This window comes from Myotis brandtii, unplaced genomic scaffold (genome assembly GCF_000412655.1).
Source record: "Myotis brandtii unplaced genomic scaffold, ASM41265v1 scaffold668, whole genome shotgun sequence".
NCBI lineage: Eukaryota > Metazoa > Chordata > Mammalia > Chiroptera > Vespertilionidae > Myotis > Myotis brandtii.
Window position 1 is genome coordinate 1,041,176 of NW_005370597.1, and position 17,231 is coordinate 1,058,406.

Genomic DNA, 17,231 nt, shown 5'->3' on the forward strand with positions numbered 1-17,231 from the left:
CTCCTGCACATCTCCCACCGGGGATGTGCCTGCAACCCAGGTACATGCCCTTGACCGGAATCGAACCTGGGACCTTTCAGTCCACAGGCCGACGCTCCATCCACTGAGCCAAACCGGTTTCGGCTCAATAGCTCTTAAATAGGGAACATGAGGGTGGTAACTGTGGGTAAGAGGGAATCTCAATTTTCAAATAGATTGATTCAAGTAGAATCAGAAAAATTCTAATGCATAACTAGGATTGAGAATCAATGTGTTGGACTTGCTTCCTACACCTTTAAGCAAGAAGTCTTGGCCTGCTGAAGCTAGAGATTCTATGACTTCTCCTCCCCTCCTAAGAAGAAATTCACAGAGCCCACTTGATTGCAGGTGAGCTGCTGTCATTAACCCCAGCACTAACAACCAGTGAATTGTCAAGGCTCAGAGACGTCCGTATTTTTCCAGGTAGAACATTCATTCCCCATGAAATGCCCTGCCATCCATCTCATCATCCCCACATAATAGAATTACTTTTAGGTTTGGGCCAGACTGCCTACTACAGGGGTGGGCAACCCCTGGCACGCGTGCCAAACATGGCATCCCAGTAACTTTTGCTGGCACACGAAACCCTCTTATAATCTTCCATTTACAATTTTTTTCTTAATATCGACTTTTTTATTTTTCAGATAAATTCAGTGTAGGTGCATCTTAGATAAATAAATAATTTTACATAACAAGTTATCTTAAAGACCATAGACATGGATTGACGAGAGAGGGGAAGAGCAATTTCTATGCCTCTGCCTTAACTCTCCCTGCCTTCCTAGATCCGACCAGTGTTTTGGTTTCATCCACATACGCTTGTGAATCTTTGTTCTCAGTGATGAATTTTGTTAAGTCTCATAATAGGAGTAGCCTGACGGATGAAAGTAGTAGCTCGTGCATATCTCTGAAGGTCACGAAATATAAACCTGATGTAAAATCTCTGTCATCAGTGATGCAGCAGCAAAAGTCCCACTGATAATATCAAACGGAGTCATAAAGTTTTCTGTCGGACTATCAGTGTACATGTATACATTAAAAAATAAATGTATTTTTCATCATCATATACTGTGTTTTTGTCGCTCGAATGAATTTTATTATTTCTTCAAGGTTCTTCACATACGTACACCTTAAGAGATATCAAGTAGGCGTAACATGTTCTCAAAAAATTAGGGTTGGCACGCAGAAGAATTTTGAGTCAGAGATTTTGGTTTTGGCACGCACTCACAAAAAGGTTGCCCACCCCTGGCCTACTATAGTCTCTGGTTGGGATTTAAAGTATATGCTCTCCACCCTAACCGGTTTGGCTCAGTGGATAGAGCGTCGGCCTGCAGACTCAAGGGTCCCAGGTTCGTTTCCAGTCAAGGGCATGTACCTTGGTTGCAGGCACATACCCAGTAGGGAGTGTGCAGGAAGCAGCTGAACGATGTTTCTCTCTCATCAATGTTTCTAACTCTCTATCCCTCTCCTTTCCTCTCTGTAAAAAATCAATAAAATATATTTAAAAAAAATAAAGTATATGCTCTCCAAGAAGCTTTTCATCTCAATGTTTGATGACTAGTCTGAGGATATGGATGGCTAAGCTTGCCATCCTATACCCTTTTCAGGCCCACGAAGCTTAACTTAAACCTCAGTTGCCCTGGCCAGCTCAGTTGGTTGGGCATTGTCCCGTACACCAAAAAGGTTTGATCGGGGTTTGATTCCTGGTCGGCCCGTATGGGAGGCAACTGATCAATGTTTTCCTCTCACATCAGTGTTTCCCTTCCTCTCTAAAATCAATAAAAACATACCCTTGGTTGAGTATTAAAAACAAACAAAACAAAAATGAGACTAAAGCAATCTTTTTTATATGGGTTGAATATGGGAACAGAAAGGTGGTTATGAGTTAGCAAAGGTTTTAGAATCAGACAGATTTGGGTTCATGTTCTGTCCTATCTGTGTGACCTACAGCAAATTACACAAATCTCTTTGGGCCTCAGTTTCTACTTAGTTTACAAGGTCATGAGGATTCTGTTAAGATAATATATATCAAATACCTAGCATGAATAGTAGATAGTGTTCACTAAATGGTAACTAGATGGAACTCTAGCTCCTTGTGCCCTAGCCCCCTGACCTTTAATGGTATCGGTCAGAAAGAATTATCATCATAGCACAGAAAAAAGGCAGTTAGGTGGTGCTGAAGTCAATCTAAGGAGAGGGAGGGAGGGAGGGAGGTGGTGGGGGGGAGAGGGAGAGAGAGAGAGAGAGAAATGTTGACCTTGTGGCAGGTGATCACCTTTACTGGATCAGAGGACTTGCCAAATCTTCCAATAGAATAAAAGTACCAAGCCAAAAATATAGTTCAAAATAATATGGCCAGCCCTAGCTGGTTTGGCTCAGTGGATAGAGCATCAGCCTGCAGCCTGAAGGGTCTCAGGTTCGATTCCGGTCAAGGGCACTTGCCCTGGTTTTGAGCTTGATCTCCAGTGGGAGGCAGCCAATCAATGATTCTCTCTCATCATTGATGTTTTTCTCTCTCTCTCCTTCTCCCTTCCTCTCTGAAAGCAATAAAAAAAAAAACAATATGGCCAGAACACCAGAAACTATTTTTAAATATATCACAAGGGAGTGAAATTCATTCTCCTCTAAAACTTTAAATAGTTATATTATACAAAAGCTTAAGTGGCTTTAGCCTACAGTTATGGAATGGGTTCCATATTTTGATAAACCCAGAATCAGTCACTTCAAAGGTGTAACCTGTTTTTTCTTCCACCAAGGATCAATAAAACAACACATTGCTTACACTAGGGTCTATATAAGCCTCTTGAGGGCAGAAATCATTTTAGCACACAGTGAGCACTCAAACATTTGATGAATGAATAAATGGTTAATTCCTAACATAAAACAACCTCTATGCTAGAGGACAGAATAAATCAGTTGGCCCAAAATTTTTCAGTAGACAGTTTATAAAGTTTATTTTAGAATCACCCTCAGCAGGATTACTCAGTTATCTAAAACCAAAATGTATATATCTGATGGGCATTACTTTTTCTACAAGTACAGACATTTACTTCATCTTAAAAGAATTATAACAACTTCACAAAATTAACCTAGTGGAATATTCCACCAGGGAAGCAACAGAAGCTGGAAAATTTCTCTAGTGTTCTCACATCAGTGCAAAGTCAGGAGATACCAATCACAACCAGCAGTAGGGACTCATTACCAGTGTTCTACACAGGACTCTATCCAGCTTCTATCTTTTTTGACCACTATGTAAATACTATTCAAATAAAACGAAGCCATAGACTTCCTGTTAATCTTTCTAATACACAAATTAGCTTCTGGGGAGGGGTTTAAAAGCAAGTTATTCCCCTCACTTGCTTTATGGATTCTCATTAGAAACGAGCATGTTCAGTACCCAAGTTTTTCCTAGGATAGACTTGCAAACAGCATGCCTGTTTCCCTTTTATCTTTGCTCCTGGGTCTCAGCACACCTGCTCCTTCTAGTAAACTACAATTTCCTTGGACAAGAGTCTTTCTTTCAGAAAAGAATGGGAGATATTTCTATTCAGAAATACTAATCAAAGAGCAAGGCAGTATGGAATGTTAGGATCACAGGCTTCAAAGTCAGAAAAGTACAAACAGAATCTAGCACTGTCCCTTACTGTACTTCAATTTCTTACATCTCACCTGGCCAGCATGGCTCAGTGGTTGAGTGTTGACCTATGAACCAGGAGGTCAGGGTTTGATTCCCGGCTGGGGCACTTGCCTGGGTTGCAGGCTCAATCCCCAGTGTGGGGTATGCAGGAGGCAGCTGATCAATGATTTTCTCTCATCACTGATGTTTTTATTTTTCCCTCTCCCTTCCTCTCAGAAATCAATATATATATTTATCTATATATCTATCTTTTGGTTTCTGACAATGTCCAACATATTTATTCAAGACCTGAATTATCTGCTTATACTATACCTCCTTCAATGTGTACCATGTTATTATGTACTTACTACTAATATGGGGCTGGAAATGGTTCATATCATCACACTAGGGTTATGTGTCAGACCACATTCTCACTGTATTACACATTTCTTACAAATGTCTATTGCCCAACTCACAACAGATGCTTGATGAAGTTTGTAAGCTGACTGGTTACTAGTAAAAATTCATTTGTGGGCTTCATTTTTCATATACCTAGATGTTAGTTTGGGGAAAACAATATAATTTAAAGGGCCACAGATAGAGCATAAAAAGACAAATTAAAAAAAAAATTTTAATTGATTTCAGAGAGGAAAGATAGAAACATCAATGATGAGAATCACTGACCTGCTGCCTCCTGCATGCCCCCTAATGGGGATCAAGCCTGCAACCCGGGCATGTGCCCTGTGTGACCTCCTGGTTCACAGGTCAATGCTCAACCACTGAGTCACACTGGCAGGGCTGAAAAGACAAACTTTTGTTTTGACTAGGATTATTCTGCTAAAGTGACCTTAGAGATTCAAATGAAAATGTGAAAACAGAAGACTTACAGAACCAGTATCTGCATGACAAGAAACAGTGTCAGGCATCTCAAAATGTCAACTCTTCTGAACTGTGTAGGAAGGATGGTGACAAGATAAAAGACAAAGCATACATAGGACGAGAAGCCACACGTCTGAAAACTGGTGTTAAAATGAAGATATAGCCCCGGTGGGTGTGGCTCAGCTGCTTGAGCAATGTCCCCTACACTGAAAGGTCGCTGATTTGACTCCAGTCAGGGCACATGTGGGAGGCAACCAATCAATGTTTCCCTCTCTCTCTCAAATCAATAAAAAAAAAAATATTAAAAAAATAAAGGTCTAAAGTAAGTTGGAGGGTTAAAAAAAGGACAAAGCAAACATATAAAGAGTTATAAGGCACCTATTACATACAAATTAAGTAGATGAAAGAGAAAGGACTGGATTAAAACACAGACAGCTTTAATGTCTATTTTAATGTGTTCATCTTTGTATCTATAAGAGAATAATAAAATTATGGCTCTTAATTAAACTCCATTATATTTGGGTTGGGAATAAAAGCAAAACCATTCTTTTTCTTGGTTTCTATGCATTTAGATTAAAGGAAGAAAAATACACCTGTTCAGGAAAAGTGACAAAAATAAGAAAAAAGGGAATTTTCCTTTTCTAACAGATAGTAGGCAAAGTTCAAAGTGTGTCCAGTGGCAATAAGATAAAGTTGTTATCAGAGGGAACTTCATTATACTCTCTGAGGACAGTGTCCCCAAATGAGAAACCTCATAATTTCTAACCTGATGCAAAGAAGAGCTTGAAACTCCCTTATCCCTTCTCCCCCTCACTAAGAGAGCAGGCTGCTGAAGAATTAAGAGCCACCTACAGAATGTATCCCAGAAGGTTCTATTCTGAGATACCTGGAGAATAAGTTGGACTCAGAAGAAATTTGTTGTCCCAAATTCTCAGTTGGACAGTTCTAGCAGATCTAGGGAAAAGAGGCAAATTTCTCCTTCTGACTCTTCAATAGGATTAAAGACCATTTAGTCCTGCTATAAAACTGACATTTTACATTTTCTCACAACTGAACACCTTCCCAGCACCAGAGGCTGCACTGGGCACATACTCAACCCCAAGCTCAAAGAAAATGGGCCGTTTGCTAAAAAGGGTCCAACTGGTGTGTGTGTGTGGGGAGAAGGTGGGAATGGGGGATAGCCACCTATAACCCACATTGCAATAGGCCTTAAATGGTATTCTAATTAGGTACTCTTGCTTACCTAGGAGTGTGTCCAGAGTAGGCCTTCCTTTCCTGGAAGGATAAGTATATCTGCTACTACAATGAGAAGTCTGTCAAGAGTTGAAATTCAAAGAGAGTAATTGTTCATTAGGTTCACAGTGCATAGAACACCATGCCAGAATACAAGGGCTGTTAGGACAAGTTCAGAGTTGAGGCAGGCAGCCTGTGACACTTGAAGTGGACGGAGGAACACCACCACACTCTATCAAATATACTCTTATCTGCCCCTCTTCCCTTTACTACCTCTCAAATTCATTGCCTTGAGAACATTCCAAGTATTATTTAAGCTAATGTTCTTAATCAACAATTTTCACTTGAGGAAGGTATTCAAACACATTTAACTTATTCAAATTATATTAACAATTTGTATATATTTTATTGTCTATAAGATTTTTACAAAACCTGTTCAATGAGCTCTCAAAATTACTTTTAATTAAACACAATGTAAGAAATTTTGTGGAGATTAAAAAAAATCATGTGGTATAAGAAATAAATTTGGTTCTAGCCGGTTTGGCTCAGTGGATAGAGCCTCAGCCTAGGGCCCAAAGGGTTCCAGGTTCGATTCTGGTCAACGGCATGTACCTCGGTTGCAGGCTTCTCCCTAGCCTGGGCCCTGATCCGGGCTCGTGCAGGAGGCAAACAATCGATTTGTTTCTTTCACATTGTTTCTCTGTCTTTCCCTCGATTTGTTTCTTTCACATTAATGTTTCTCTGTCTTTCCCTCTCCCACTCTCTCTAAAAAAAAAAAAAAAATCAATAGGAAAATATCCTCATGAGGATTAAAAAAAGAAAGAAATCAATTTGGTCTTAGAATTCCTTGATGGGATTGTTTCTGTTATTCATAAGGAATCCCTTTGGGGCACACCTGGGTTTATGCTAATTAAGTGAGTTAGGGTAGGGCTCCTAGATAGCTTCAGGATGAGGTTGGTTACCAGAAAGACCAAATGAATTCAGGATTGGAACTTTCAGTTCCATACATGGACCTCAAGGAAGTGGAAAAGAAAGTGGCATGCTGCAGATTATGTTCTATAAAATTCCTGAACAAGATGTACTGAACTTTAAATTCAGGTAGTGCACTCTAGGTCCACAGGGGCATAAGTGCCCACACTCAGACCCTTCTGGACCTTGCCCTATGTACCTCTTCATCTGGCTGTACATTTGTATCCTTTGTATTATCCTCTGTAATAAACCAATAAACACAAATAAAGTGTTTCCCTGAGTTCTGTGGGCCATTACAGCAAATTATTGAACCCCCAATTTATAGCCTGTGGATCAGAAGTAGGACCAGGTTTTCAAGTAGGGTAGTCTTGTGGGACTGAGCCCTTTACCTTGTGGGATCTGATCTTAATTTCAGTGTCAGAAGTGAACTGAATTGTAGGACACTCGGCTGGTGATCACTAAGAATTGGAGTACTGCTTGGTATGGGGAAACCCCCCATATTTGCTTATCAGCATTATTGAGAATAGAGAATAGTCTCTCATCCAGCACCCCCCCACCCCAATCATATTTGGGGGCAGGAAAGACAGCTATATACAGCCAGGTAATTTCTACTTCCTTCAAAGTCTAGGTATCTACAAGTTATTTTTAAGTAAATAGTAAGCTTTAAAAATGCCCCAAAACCACCGATGACACCCAAATGAAGTTTACAAACTGCACTGATCTTCAAACATGGATTATCTGTTGGAGGGCTCATTATGTCTGAAATATTCAAGGTTCCCTGCTGAAGATAAATGAACAATATTTCTAACACATACAGACACAACTTAGTCCAAATTAACCTTGTCTGTTCCTCTGTCACTTACACCATTGTCCTTGGATGGAATAAGCGCTGGTTATGATTTTACTACCTGAAAACTATAAAGCTTCCAATACTATTTCTTGCTGGTTCAGAAAACAAGGAAAAAACAGCAACCAAAATTTCCCACCTACCATTCACCTGCTTTAGTTTCTTACTCAGAATATCTGCAACCACCTTCTATTCTCATGGCCCTAGTTCCAGTTTTGGCTTATGCACATATTTGTCCTCATTACACCAACTGTGGAGAATATACCAGGAGCAATCATAAATCAAGAAGAAACTACCACCAACTTTAAGTGTGACTTATGTCTCATCCAATTTAAATCAAGTTATACTGTAACACCCCTTTCAACTCAATTCTCTCAATCCACCACTATCGAGTGCTAATAACCACATAACCTGTTTTCTCCTGAAACCCAGATTGACCCCCCAAACACCAGCACACAGATTCATTTTTCCATTCAGTTTGTCCTTAAAAGTCCATTACATTTCCCCTTAAATATTTTAGTATTGGGTAAAGAAGAAAAAGCATTCTCACTGTACACTATGATAATCTGTCTGACTGTAACACAACTCAGCCATGAAAATACAATTTTGCTATTCCCAAAAAGAAATTGGTATGTACTGGAAAACTTGTGAGCCAGACAGAATAAACTTGTGACTCCTTTACTGATAGCTAGAGATGGCCAAGATTTTAAATTTTCATGGGCTCAACCAAATCCTGAATAAAATCTAAGTAGGCAAAGTAGGACATGATTATCAACTACATTGTTTATTTATAGGAAGACTATTCCCCAGATATTTTAAACAGCTTATTCCCATTTAAAACTCCAAACTAACTCCATCATGTCGAAGAAAAGTTGAGTGTAAGAACTTCATTTAAACTTTAATGGCCAGATAGCTCACTTGGTTACAGTGTTATCTCAATGTGCCAGGGATGGGGATTCGATTCCTGATCAGGGCACACACAATAGAACAATGAATACATGAATGCGTGGGACAACAAATCGATGTTCTTCTCTCTCTAAAATCAGTAAGAAAAAAATTAAACTTTAATAAACCTTGCTAATCAAAGGAATAAAGCCTTTAAAAGTTTTAAAGGGGAGCTTAAAAGTTTCAAGTGGCTAGGAACAAATTTAAGAATAAGCTTCCTGAAGCAGTAGAAAGGAATGCTGTTACTTATTAAGCTGAGTTATTTCATCAATGTTACTTCACTTGGACATCAGGCAAATTATAGTTGTGAATTCATAATCTAGACTTCTTCAGAGAATAAAATGTATATAAACTCTAATGTGTGAACCTGCTTCCAAATTAAATAAGAGAACAAATCTACAGGTCAGAGACAATTTTAAACAACACTGCAACAGCAGCAATTTATAAAAGATATACTCAATTGAGGAATTCAAGTAACACAACAAAATATCCTAATGAAACAAAAGAACCCGGCTAATTCCTGGTAGTGCATCACAACGCGTCATGACCCATATTACCCCCTCCTGTACAGTATTCTTACACATGGGGAAAAATTATTCATTCTATCACGTGGCACAGAACTACCTGTGTTCAAATTCCTGTAAGATTATTAATTAGGTCTGAATATTCTATTAAATCCAAAGAAAAACAAACTTAAAGAACAAAAAATAAGCTGCTACTTCAGTTCGTATTAGAGTGAGCAAAAGCCCAAGTCACCAAACTTTCAGAAGCTTCATCCCAAGCAGAACTGTCACTAATTTATTAAGAACAAAAGACAATGGTAAAACCTGTCTTAACTTTGGGCCTTCCATGGAACTAAGCACACTTTAATTAAGAACTTAATCAATGCTATCATTGCAAATCTACCAATCCAGGACAAACCTGGGCTGGAAACCAAAATGTTCAATTCTTAAGCTGAAAACTTTCATAATGGCCTGGGGCAAGTCACTCTTCTAAGAATACTCAAACACACAAATAAGTAATGTCCCAAACACTTTCTCCCCCCCCCCCACTTCCTATAAGTAAAAAGTTTCCACGAGAAAGGAACAAAATCAAGTAACTAGGTGAAAAAATAGGAATACCTGACACAGCTTCCCCAAACGAGTAATTAAAAAAATTTTTTTTTAAATAGAGCTAGTTTTAAACTAGTTTACCCTTCCCACAGTGGACTCACCTATCGTTTCTTATCAAAATTTAGAAAAGGATACTCAAGCCCACCTAATTCAATTCTGAATTTCCGCAAGCATCTGGCACCTCTATCCCCACAAGTTCCAGAGAGGCCAAAAGGAACCCCGATGCTGCAATTCATATCAACAGCCCCGTATTCTGCATTTTTAGATATAGACCGTCAACCAAAACCTCCCCTACCCCCCCTCCCCGTACACGTTGGCATTTGCAGTTTATAGATAGGTCCTGGAATAGCTAAAACCAGGAAGCTCCGGACTAATTAGAGGATCTGGGGGAAGTCATCGTGGGAGAAATCAGGAGATGTCAGAGGTTGTCCCTGACCACCTCTCCCTTCTGCCCCATCCAAACTTCACCCAACCGAGTCCCAGAAGCTCGAGAAGGAGAGGCCATTTTAATGAGGCCTGACTGAGGAACGCGAAAGGAGGAAATCAGGGAAGGTAGTTTGGAAAGGAAGGCCGAGCCCTTTCCCCCAACAGCACCCGAGTTGGGTGGCAGCACCTGGAGCCTGAAGAGGGAGGAGCTGGGTTCAAGGGCCTAGGAGGGGTACAAAAGTAGCAGGAGTCTGCCACGAGGGGGGTCGAGTGGGCCGAGCCCCAGGACCCGGCTCTTTACCCCCAAGCGGGGGAAGGACCCCTTCTCGGGCCAGTCGCATAGACCCTAGCGGCTAGGCTAGCCCCTGGGTCGGGGACAACTACCCAAAAGTCCAGAAGGCGGGAGTGACTAGTGCCTGGTTCTCCTCATCCGGCCATGCGGCGCGGGGGCGGCCATCCTGAGGGGTCCGGGTACCAAGAGGGCACTGGGGGGCCGGACGCAGCGCTCACCCGCGGGCCGCCTCCAAGCTCTTAATCAGCTTCTTGATCTTCCAGATCTCCACGTTCCTATCCGCAGCAGTGGGGTCGTCCGCCATCTTCTCGCCTCCTCCTCCCTAGAGCGGCCCGGCGGGGCCCGGAGACATCAAGACCACAGAGTTAGCGCCGCCACTGGGCAGAGCGGCCCCCTTCCTAGCCACCCCCGAGAGGCCCGGCTCACCTAAGGGCCCAGTCCTGGGCGGCAGCGGCTGGTCCTCCCCGGCGGCGACTCCGCGGCGGCGGCTCTGACGTAGGACACCGGCTCCCTCTCTCCAGGCAGCTGCATGTGTTGCAATCCGCTCACATGGGGCCTGTGACATCACTTCCTCCGCCAAGGGCTGAGTGGAAGTCGGCGGACGGAAGGGAGGGGCCTGAGCGGAAAAGGGCACGCTCTGCGCGCGCCGCGACTTTCCATTGGCTCTCTGCGCCGCGGCCTACAATAAGCCTGCGGATTGGCCACAGCTGAGACCGCGCTGCCTTGTGAGGTCAGACCGGGGGGGCGGGGAAGTACCGTCTTCCTTCCGTCCCGGTAAGCGGAGAGGAAGAAGCGGGCGGAATCCGGTGGCTCTCGCGAGGATTTACTCGGCGTCCCGCCAGGCTCGAATGGGGGTGCTTCTTAAAGGGCGAGGCACGTGGGTCGTCGTATTTCCGTCCCCCGCTTCTTGAATCGAATGGACTTCCGAGGGTAGGCGCTCGGGCCGGGACGCACGGTTTGAACTGCGCCTGAGAAGCCTCAGTGAGGCGCCCCGCGGCTCGACAGCTGACGAAGTGCTCCTGCCGCGCGCCTCTCGGCTGGCTGGACTAGTTAGTGTTCAGACCCGGCCGGGGTGTCTGGATTAGGAAATCCCCCCGGCCGTTCCGGGACCCCGCCACCTGCAGGGGCAAAAGAGGCACGTTCCTTCTCGCCTGAGTGCTAAGATGTGTTCACTTGCGGGGGGTGGCTACCTGGGGTTTGAGACTTGAGTATCTGAATTCATGAATAGTTTGGTCTGATCTGTTCAGAGTGGAGGTGGGGAGAGTATTGAAGCAAAATGGGTAGTTATGTCAGTTAGAACCTGATGTTTTCGAGTAAGAACTTTTAATTAGCTACTTTGTCTCTCTTCACCTTAGTTGGGTTTATTCAAATATTTGGCCCCAAACTGTGCAAACTCGGCTTTCCTGAGGATCATGAGGGAAACCAGATAACAGTGCCTACCTTCGTGGAGCTTTCAGTTTAGTTGGGTTTATAACCGTTTGTGCTTTTATACTTTATGTAGTCAAATAAAGAAGTCCAAATAAGTACTTCAGACCCCCGTGAGAGTAATGAGAGAGGGCCCAACTTTGCACTGAGACCCAAAGGATGAGTAGGAGTTTGTCAGGAGGGAGCCTAACACATTTGAGGAACTTCAAAAAAGCCGGTGTGCTGGAGCAGAGTCAGGAATAGGGAGAGTGGCTTGGGAAGGAGGCAGGGGACAGATCGTGTAAGGCCTTGAAAGCTAGATTTAAGAGGTTGGCCTCTTAAGCACAATGCACAGCCTAAGAAAGGGTTTAGAGATGGGGAGGTGACAAGCAGATATGGTTGTATTTTTAAGGAGATGGATTTGCTTGCATTGGAAAGAGCAAAAGTTGGAAGCCTAGAGGTCATTTTGGCTGCTGCAGTAATTCGTGTGAGAGATGATTGTACCTTAGAGTAGGGTGCAAATAGAAGTGAATGATATGTGGGCTTCGCATGGATAGGACTGGATAGCGGGTTGGATGTGGAGAAAGATACTGATATAATTACATATGCTGAGCTGGGAAAGATGAGCAGGTTTTGGAAGATGATTGAAAATTTCATCTTGGGCTTATTTGAGATTGCTGATGAGACATGCAAGTGGTGATGTCAATAAGGCAGTTGTATTTGTGTGGGCTTTGAGTCTTTTTTGCATGTTACTGTAACTCTGTCCACACCTTGGAGGTGGGAGCATTACCCCCATTTCACAGATTGGGAAACTGAGGCAAAGAAAGGTACAACTTGTTTTTTAGAATAGTCTAGATTCAGGCAGTTTAACTGTAGCCCCAAAGCTTACTTGTCCAGTTGATGCAAATTTACCATCTCCTCATTTAGTATTGGAAATCAGTGTGTTAGAGGCAAAAGCTGGCATGGATCCCTAGTGGAAAAGATTTGGAAAGGATAGAACAGGGATGCTATTTCCTTCAGCAAAGACAAGCCTGTTTTTTAAAAATTCTTTTTTTTTTAATTTAAATTTTTTGTTGAAAGTATGGCATATGTCTCCTTTTTCCCCCATTGATCTCTTCCCGGCTGCTCCTGCCCTCCAGCATATGCCCTCGCCTCCCTACTGTCAGTGGCCATTGGTTATGCTTATAGGCATGCATAACTTGTCCTTTGGTTAATCTCTTAACATCCACCCTGTGGGTCTTCAGAGTCCTCCCACGCCCTCGCTTCCTTTCTTTTCATCTCCTTCCTGCTTGAAAGTCAAAACCCTCATCTTTGAAGACCAACACTGGCACTATGCTGCCCAGAACCTCCGACTTACAAACGCAGAGAGAGGCCAGGAGGGAGCAGCCAGAAGGCAGAAGACTGTCCACTGCTCAAGCTGGTCAGGAGAGCAGTTGGGAGATCAGATGTTTGGGCTTTTTGGACTCATGGAGATAAAGCAACCAACAAACCGTCCTTATGCTTTTGTGGCAATTACATTCCCTTCATGACACAGTCATTTGTACATGTTGTTGACTGTAAATTCCCTGGGGGAAGGCACTGGAGCTTTCAAACCTTTGTGCTCCCACATCACCAAGCCCAAGACCATATTCGTAAACAAAAATGAATAGTTGATGAACTGGGGTTTGCTGATTTGCTTACAGAATATGCCACCTGAGCAGTAACCTATGATTTAGCAAAAGGGTCTGTATTAAGTGCTGAGAAAAAAATATTAACTTATGGATTTAAAAACTAACTAGTTGTGCCTGGCTGGCATGACTTAGTGATTGAGCGTCGACCTATGAACCAGGAGATCATGGTTCGATTCCAGATCAGGGCACATGCCTGGGTTGTGGGCTCGATCCCCAATAGAGGGCGTGCAGGAGGCAGCTGATCAATGGTTCTCTCTCATCATTGATATTTCTATCTATCCCTCTCCCTTCCTCTCTAAAATCAATAAAAATATATTTAAAAAATATATTTTTATTGATTTCAGAGGGAGGGAGAGAGAGAGAGAGAGAGAGATCAATGATGAGAGAGAATCATTGATCAGCTGCCTCCTGCACACCCCCTACTGGGTATCCAGCCCACAAGCCTGGGACCCTTCAGTCCCCACGCCAAACCTGTCCACTGAGCCAAACCAGCGAAGGCCCTCATTGTCGCTTTGATTTGCATCTCTCGAATGTTAGTGACTTTGAGCATTTTTTCATATGTCTCTTGGCCTTCTGTATGTCCACTTTTGAAGTGTCTATTTAGGTCCTTTGCCCATTTTTTTATGGGATTGTTTAGCTTCCTTTTAAGTTGTATAAGTTCCCTATAACTTTTGGAGATTAAACCCTTATTGTAACATTGGCAAATATGTTCTCCCATGCAGTGGGCTCTCTTGTTTTGTTGCTGGTTTTTTTTACTGTGCAGAAGCTTTTTATTTTGAAGTAGTCCCATTTGTTTATTTTCTCCTTAGTTTCCATTATCCTAGGAGATGTATCAGTAAAGATATTGCTACGAGATATGTCTGATATTTTGCTTCCTCTGGGTTCTTCTAAGATTTTTATGGTTTCCTGTCTTATGTCCATTTTGAGTTGATTTCTGTGAATGATGTAAGTTGGTGAAGACGAGCCTTTTTAAATGGGACTATGACCATTCAGTGTCCAGGAGGAAACTCCTATGATATAAGGGTAATTTTTTAAATGCCATATGGCGAGAATAGAATATATAACCTCTCAAGGCACAGTCCTCTGAAAAATGAAGGATTTGTACTTGATGACCTCAGAATTTCTTCCCTAGCTCTAGTGTTAGGTAATAAACCTAAATACTGTTTTGGGTATAGATGACATTCCTATTCGGTGGGTGTGGGAAGAAAGGAGAGGGATGGATTATTTTGATGTTGAAAATACCAGTCAATAGCAGCTTGAGAATACAGTGCTGTTAGGTACAGAGATACTTAATTGCTAATGTGAAGGCCAGTTTGAGTAGCCAAGATGAAAAAGACAGGGAAGGGATGGTTGTGGGAACTTCAAAAAAGCCAGTGTGCTGGAGCAAAGTCAGGAATGGGGAAAGTGGCTTGAGAAGGAGGCAGGAGGACAGATTGTATAAGGCCTTGAAAGCTAGATTTAAGAGGTTGAGGTTGGCCTCTTAAGAACAATGCACAGCTGAACAAAGGGTTTAGAGATGGGAGGTGACATGGTTCCCAAACTATCCCACCTCCAAGGTATAGTCAAAGGCTATACCCTTTGACTCTTCTGTAATTTGATGGGGTTGTTAAGGAAAGACCTCTGGAACTACAGCTAAGTCCCATCTTAAATCTCTCAGAATCTGAATTTTCCTATCTGTAAAATGGGGATGCTGCCTATTTTGTGGAACTGTTGTTGGATAAATAACTTGTGTAGTGCCTAGTATCATTTACAGCAAGCATGTCATCAATGAATGTTTTCTTTATAGTTTCTCCTAGTTTGTTCTGTCCTCTAGGACCTGTGCTACTTACTTCATCATTCTCCTGCAGAAAATAAAGTTGAGAGAACAGAGCAGAGGGAGCCAGTAAAATAGGTCTTTGGGATCTTTTGCCCTGCTTCAGTGGCTGGTGTGTTAGAAATTTGGAATTTTTCAGAGTTTGAATTAAAATATTGGGTGTTTTTATACCCAAACTATATTAGTAAAATGAATAATAGTGATGTGTGGGTTTTCCCTGCCCCTGATCCATTAATCAAAGAATTTCATATAAGATTTAAGAAAGAAAAAATGTTTCTGTGCCTAGAAAAATAAATAATTTGAAAAATCTGAAGTGCTTACAATTTCACAAAGTAAATTACGATCACTAAAGGAATGGGCAGTCTGCCCTGAAGTTCCTGCTGTACTTAAGCATATGAATGTGAGGAATGTAGTTCTTTTTTAAAAATTCTATTTTTTTAAAAATTCTATTCTTTTTTTTAAAAAAATGTTTTATTGATTTTAGAAAGAGGAAGGGGAGTGGGGAGAAATATCGAAGTGAAAGGGAAACATTGATTGGTTGCCTCACTTACACACCTGACTGGGGATCAGGCATGTGCTCAGTTGGTGTGGCTCAGTTGGTTGAGCATCATCCCAGTGCACTGAAAGGTTGCTGGTTTGCTTCCTGGTCAGGGCACAGATGCCTGGGTTGTGGGCGCAATCACTGGTGGAGGGCATGCAAGGAGGCAGCGGATCGATGTTGTGCTCTCACATGGATGTTTCTCCTCTCTCCTTCCTTTCTCCCTAAGAAATCAATGAAAAGTCTTTGGGAAAATTTTTGTGTAAGTTTTGTATAAAACACAGTTGCTTAACTTTGGAGGGCAATGTGTGTGAAAGTGATTTGAAATAGGCAAGTGTTAGTTAGCATTTACTCCCCTGTGGATGCCCAGTGGTGAAATCTAACCCTTCAGTGGAATGGGAACTACAATGAAGGAATGACTGCAGTTTCCTTTCTATATGATCAAACATCTTTTAGAATAATTAGCCGGGTGAGATTGAGCCAGGCCCTTGGAACATCTGGGGAGAAAGTGAATGCTTAATGTTTTCAGTGGTACCTTTTTGACTATAGAGATAGTCACAGGATACCTAGACAGATGCTAATCTTTTAGTTCAATTCCATAAATATTTATTGTGTACTATTCTTCTGTTTAGCACTGGAATGAAAATGCTGAAAAGTTTTAGAAGTAGTACAGTCCTTAAATTTACAGTCTTTTTTTAGAGGAAAAAAGGATGTAGGAAAGTTAAATAAATAGATGACAGTATAAAAGAAGTAGCTGTTTACAAGATTGAGGTAGAAATTAAGATGAGCCTGAAACACCTTGTTATATCAGTAAGAAAGGAAATTAACAAATAGATGAAGTATTTTTTTACTGTACTTTTATTACCCTGATAGACATTTTTTATTGAGGTATAACTTTAAAAAATATATATATTAATTTCAGATGTACAACATAATGATTTGATATTTGTATATAGTGAAATGATCACAATAAGTCTAGTTAACATCAGTCATCATATAGGTATAAAATTTTATTCTTGTGATGAGAACTTTTAAGATCTACTCTCAGTAACTTTCAAATATGCAATACAGTATTATTAACTGCTGGAGGCCCGGTGCACGAAATTCATGCATGGGGAGGGGGTCCCTCAGCCCAGCCTGCCCCCTCTCCAATCCGAGACTCCTTGGGGGATGTCCGACTGCCTCTCGCAATCCGGGACCACTAGCTCCTAACCGCTCTCCTGCCTGTCTGCCTGATCGCCCCTAAGCCCATGGCCTGCCTGCCTGATCGCCCCTAAGCCCATGGCCTGCCTGCGTGATCGCCCCTAACCACCTCTGCCTGCCTGCCTGATCGCCCCTAACTGCCTCTGCCTCGCCCCACACCCAGGACCCAGGATTCCCTCCTCTAGCTGGTCGCAGGCACCCGGGACCTGGGCTTCCTTCCCTCTGGCCGGCCGCAGGCACCCAGGACCCGGGCCGCCTTCCCCCCGGGC

General features: G+C 42.3%; 1 protein-coding gene across 1 annotated transcript in view; it reads right to left on the bottom strand.

The window, feature by feature from the left end:
* The window catches only part of ETF1 (eukaryotic translation termination factor 1), a 34,590-nt gene extending 23,638 nt beyond the window's left edge, over positions 1–10,952 (bottom strand). The window contains exons 1-2 of the mRNA XM_005881023.2: positions 10,761–10,952; positions 10,553–10,656 (exon numbers count right to left, since the gene is read on the bottom strand). Of these exons, the coding sequence (XP_005881085.1) occupies positions 10,553–10,638 (86 nt within the window). The 5' untranslated portion in view covers positions 10,639–10,656; positions 10,761–10,952. The remainder of the gene's footprint in view (positions 1–10,552; positions 10,657–10,760) is intronic.
* Between the last annotated feature and the right edge of the window lie 6,279 nt (positions 10,953–17,231).